The 5,778-nt window shown below is 31.4% G+C and overlaps 1 protein-coding gene across 1 annotated transcript; it reads left to right on the forward strand.

Annotated features, from left to right (window-relative positions):
* Positions 1 to 641: 641 nt before the first annotated feature.
* On the forward strand, positions 642 to 2,827 carry LOC129284476 (protein FEZ). The gene is made up of 3 exons (XM_054919970.1): positions 642 to 1,021; positions 1,110 to 1,417; positions 1,677 to 2,827. Exons 1-3 carry the CDS (start codon positions 838 to 840, stop codon positions 2,532 to 2,534), a joined length of 1,350 nt encoding a protein of 449 aa, XP_054775945.1. The 5' UTR covers positions 642 to 837; the 3' UTR covers positions 2,535 to 2,827.
* The last annotated feature ends 2,951 nt before the right edge of the window (positions 2,828 to 5,778 follow it).

Below are 5,778 nucleotides of genomic sequence, written 5' to 3' on the forward strand. Positions count from 1 at the left end.
TTTCATGAGATTAATATGTTTAATGGGTAATTAAATATGGGCTCACAATCCCCATAAGTTGATAATTTCACTGGCTTATTGAGATTCCACCTTTTTGATCATAAACAAATAAAGAAATCCTAGTTCATTAGGGTGCTATTTAAGAATAAAATGTGTTGATGTTTGACATCTGTTAAAAATTTGCATCAGTGTTTATATACTAGAAAATAGCATGCAGATAATTAGAAAACTGAGTTTTGTTATTATTATTATATGTATATTAGACATGAAATGAACCCTTAAAATTCCATATAAATGTCCTAATTAAACCCTTTACAGCAACAGGGTATTTCATGTTTGTGTTCTTGTTAATTAGTGTTAGCTTGCATGTTAATGTCTTAAATAAGAAATAGTAATGGTGTTGTGTTACTTTTTTCTTGGTAGTTGCTCTCTCTTTCTCCCTCTCTTTCTCATTTTTAAAGAGTTTTTCCATCAGTTTCTTTAAGTGTAATAAGAGCCAAAGCTACGAGATCCTCGCAAACCACAGACACTCTTTTAAAGTCACCAGAAAAGGCGGCTGATCCTTCGGAGGCAGACACCTTCCCAGGAAGCATATAATGCCTTCAAACTTCACTCTCAACTTGCTCACTTAGCTTCTTTAGTTTACTTCTTCTTCGTACTAGGGTTTTTCTTCAAAGCCTACGCCATTTCTCGGAAAGTAGTGTAGCTTCGAAGTTGCACCTTGTTTCTGAGTTTTTTGTTCTTACTTGTAATATATATCTCCGGGAAACACAAGGGTACTCCCTCTTTCCAGTATTTAGAACTACAGAAGAATATAGTTTGAGATATAGATATATCATGGAAGAGAGAAGTGATTCTTCTGAGAAGATTGATGAAGTTATGCTTCCAGGGTTCAGGTTTCACCCAACTGATGAGGAGCTTGTTGGGTTCTACCTCAAGAGAAAGATTCAGCAGAGACCTCTCTCTATAGAACTCATAAAGCAGCTTGATATCTATAAATATGATCCATGGGATCTTCCAAGTAAGTCCCTACCACCCCCCCTCTCTCTCAACATTATATTCCTTATCTGCTCAGCAAATCTAATATGTGTTATTTATATATTCTGTAGAGTTGGCAAGTACGGGTGAGAAAGAGTGGTATTTTTACTGTCCTAGAGACAGAAAATACAGAAACAGTGCAAGGCCTAATAGGGTGACAGGAGCTGGATTCTGGAAAGCCACAGGTACTGATAGGCCCATATATTCCTCTGAGGGCTCCAAGTGCATTGGGTTGAAGAAATCTCTTGTCTTTTACAAAGGAAGAGCTGCCAAAGGAGTCAAAACTGACTGGATGATGCATGAGTTCAGATTACCCTCTCTCTCTGCTGACTCATCCTCTTCACCAAAAAAGTTCACAGAAAGAACCATCCCTGCTAATGTAAGTACAAGCAACTTCCTAAATCTATATTTCACTATACTCAGCACTCACCATTACATCAAGTTGTTTTACTCAAGATGTTCAAAAATCTTTACATGTTTACTTTGAGCTCAAGAACTTTCAAGCTGATATATCGGAGCATGCAAGATTGTTAAGATATATGAAGGGATATAAGATGATAGTGAACTAAATGATTCTTTGTGTGGTTGAAAATATCATTATATACACTGACTTTGACATTATTCTTTTGAAATTGCAGGACTCATGGGCAATCTGCAGAATATTCAAGAAAACAAACTCTACAGCCCAGAGAGCTCTCTCTCATTCATGGGTCTCTCCTTTCCCTCATCATGAAATGAACACTTCTGAGATGCTAACCAACGACGAAGACACTTCCAAGTTTTGTTCAGATCAAAACATGTCATTGACAAAGAAAACTAGCTTACCCAACCAGTTCTGTACCACTCCTACAAATACCACCACAACCAGTAGTGTTCTTTGCCCTTTAGATAATATTGCCTCTTACAAACCCATCATTAACCCATTATTGCTTTACAAGCCCTTTGACCAATCACCCATCATTTCTAATAATTCAGACCTTATGTTTTCATCACCATCACCTCTCGAGCCATGCAGTACTGCTAAAGCAGCCACTGCCATGGACATTTCCTCAATGTTACTGAGCATGTCATCATCATCTTTTTTGCTTGGGGATCACTTTAGTACCAAGGCTTCATCATCATCTGAGGGTGCAAACAATTTTGGAGGGTTTCACCAAGAACAGTACAGCAGTAATAATACTGGGTGTTCATCATCATCATCATCAATAGCTTTACCTGTATTAATCCAAGATGGGAATAATGCATTGGTGAAGATGAATCACCCAGTGAATGTGGTAATGCCTAGAGTGCTGATGGAGGAGCAAGACCAGATGGAGACAGGAGGAGGATCCAATAATAATAATAATAATATGAATGGGTTTGCTGCTTTAAGCAGTGTCGGTAATTTGAATATGCATGAAGCATGGAAGTCAAATCTGCTTTGGGATAGTTCATCTTGTCCTTGTGATCACGTGCCCCCATCAAGTTATTCCACTACTACCAAGTGCTATACTTAGGAGACTCATCGAATTTATTATTATATACATATATTAATTGTTAGAAGCCATTGTTTTTCTAGCTAGCTTATAGACAGTAGTGTAGTCGGTCTGACTTTTTCTTTTTATCTGGTTTTCCCCATATCCCCTTAGATTTCTGTACGTTCAATTTAAATTAGCATGTTAGCTTTTTTCTTTTATTGTTATTAGAGCTAGGATGACTTTGAACCTTTTGTAACTCTGACAAAATGCAAGTGTTTGTGGAATAGAAAGTTGTCAACAATCTTAAAAAGTTCAAACACAAGAATGATGAAAATATATATGTAAGCAAATTGTATTTGAGCAGGATTGTGTACACACGTTGGCATACACGTACATATATGATATACCACAGGCACACATTTATAGCAATAGTGGGGGGTGTGTGTGTATTAGCGACTGGTTTTGACAAGAAATAATAGGGACGTCCATTAATGGTGCTTCCACGCTACTTCTAACATATTTAGGCTGTCGGTTTAGGATAAATAATTTTAAAAATAATTTTAAATTAATATTATCAAGTATTATTTGATATTTATGAAAATCTCCATGTTATACCTGATGGCTGATGCCGATAAAAAATTGAAGATGAAACATGCAAAAAATATTTTGATTCTTTCAAATAAATAAAAACAGAAATTATAAATGATTTATAATTTTTCTTGTCTCTTGTTAAATATTTCTTTATTTATATATTAGTTTATAGTTTCGAAGGAATTTATATTATAATTTTATATAATACTTAAGAAATATTAAGTTAATTATAACAGGTTTGGTTCAATTACAATCTAATTATGAACCCTTAAATCAATAGATAAGCCTATAATTGTGCCTATATGGAAAGGGGGGGGGGGATCTGAAATTGGATGAGGATGATCGTAGGTTCATTCAAAAGGGCAAAAAAAAACGAACAAACAAACAAAAACAAAACGAAACAAAACAAATGGAAACTGAGAAGGCGATGGACTCGCGTTTGATGGACTCTAGATCACACTCAAACACACTGGAAAAAATTATTGTATATATCATTAGTATTTAATTAAAAAAGAGCACTAATACTAGCAATGCATATATGAAAAGTAAATCTACATAATCTAAATAATTGGCACTAATTTTTATTTTTCTTTAAAAAAAGAATAAAAATAAATCATGAGATTTCAGCGGCATTTTACACTTTTCACATTTCTTCAACAAATAAATTACAAAAGTGTTATGGCCTTTAGGTGGCAATCCTGGTCATGTCATATATATATATATATATATATATATAACATGGATTGGCACATGAGTTAGGATTTAAAATGGACTGAGTTAGACTAGTCCATTTTAATATGGGTTGATATTTTTCAAACCCAACCCAATGAGCGTGGCTTAATAGTTATTTAAGTTAACCCACCAACTCATCTTTTTTTTTTTTTCAAAAACATTAAAATCTTAAATTCAATCTATTATTACACACACACTATGTCACATAATACCGCAGTTTAACTCTAAGAAAGTCATATCCTCTTAATCATAGACATTGAGTTCAAGCTCTAGAATGCCAGTGTTACCTAGAAACCATCGAAAGCAAACCAATTTTTTTTTTATTAAAGTATTGAAAACTAGACCGATCATTAAATTAATCATGATACTGATTTAAGAATTAATGGATCAAAACCGTACCATAATTGAACCATATTCAAACTGATCATAAATAAAATATTTTCTTTTATTATTTGTTTATTTAATTAAAAAGGAACATACAAATCAAAAGAAATTACAATAAATAAAAACTAATTAAATGGTCGCTTTTATCATTAACTACTTTTTGAATTAGAAGTGATGAATGACGAAAGAAACAAAAAGTTGACTTCTAGCTTATGATATATTCTAGCATAGAAGTATAATGAAAGCATTTTCTTAAACTGATTAAAATATTAATTTAACAACTAATTGGTTTAACCGGACAAGTTGAATTGAATTTTAATAATGTGCACTAAAGAAAAGGAGTTGGAAGGAGAGGAGAGACTTTCTCTCTACGTGTTTAATGCGGTACGTGGCTCCTGCTTCATGTTTGTTCTTCCTCCGTTCTTCAGTTTTCTGGTTTCCTTTTCGGTTTAGCTTTGATTTCGGTTGTCTATCTTTCATCAGACATTAGATTCTGTTGTTGGTTGAATGTATTCCTTATGTCTCATAAAAAACTGAAATAAAACCCATCTCAAAAGTAAAGAATCAAAGATATACTCTCATTAAAAAAAAAAAAAAAACAGTTACGATGGATTTTTATTCTTAAACTTTTTTCGAAGAGCAATTTTATCCTTGTACTCATTAGTATGGTACTAAAAAAAATCCTTCTATAAGGTCGCTAATGCTTATAGGAAAAATAGTTCAGAAATAAAATTATATCACTTATTAGTATCAGAGTAAAATTGCTCCTAAAAAAAATTTAGAAATAAAAATACACCTTAACCAAAAAAATATTAATTAAGGGTCATTTTTTTTCTTGAACTATATGTGAAAAGTTACAAATGTCCTTAAATTCAACTATGAGTCAATTATGTCCTTTAACTTCAAAAATTTTTTCTATTATCATCCTGCCATTTTCTCACCATTAATTAACTACTAATGGGCCTCACATATTTTTTAATATTTTGTGTTATGAAATATTTAAGTTGAGGGGCAAAAATGACCCTTAACCTAGGGTCCATTTGGATTTCAGTTGGATATAATTAATTATGAAAATAATTGATTAAATAGTTAATTTTAATTATAATTGATTATGTTATAACGTAATCTATTTAAAATATTATTTTTTTAAAATTAATTTTAATAGAATTAAAGATGTTTGAATAATTTATTCAGAATCAATTTTAGCTGTGTAAATTACCATAAAAGATATTTCTTTTCAAAATTAAATTATTGATAAATTTATATCTAATATTATTAAATCTATTAAATTTTATTTAAGAAGTAAAATAAATTATTTCAATTACATATATGATTTTTATAATTTAAATTATATTAATATTAATAATTTAATTTATGTAAATAAAATAACTCAATATATCTTAGGTCAAATAAATTTAATAAAAGAGAAAGATTTAATTCTTAAATAACAAACATCAATTTACAATAGCTAATAAAGATGATAATACACAAATTGATCTCTAATGATATCATGGATATGAGCTATATCTAGCGAAATTGTTAAGTGGTCTTGAAATTTTGGCAATATAAAAAATGC

Source organism: Prosopis cineraria, unplaced genomic scaffold (assembly GCF_029017545.1).
Source record: "Prosopis cineraria cultivar Desert tree isolate PC_DT_omini unplaced genomic scaffold, ASM2901754v1 PC10, whole genome shotgun sequence".
Classification (NCBI taxonomy): Eukaryota; Viridiplantae; Streptophyta; class Magnoliopsida; order Fabales; family Fabaceae; genus Prosopis; species Prosopis cineraria.

Excerpts from the sequence above, each read along its gene's own strand:
- LOC129284476 (XM_054919970.1), top strand. The coding sequence starts at position 838 with ATGGAAGAGAGAAGTGATTCTTCTGAGAAGATTGATGAAGTTATGCTT. Across the intron at positions 1,022-1,109 it reads TGATCCATGGGATCTTCCAA|AGTTGGCAAGTACGGGTGAG; the intron begins GTAAGTCCCTAC and ends TATATTCTGTAG. Across the intron at positions 1,418-1,676 it reads AAAGAACCATCCCTGCTAAT|GACTCATGGGCAATCTGCAG; the intron begins GTAAGTACAAGC and ends TTGAAATTGCAG.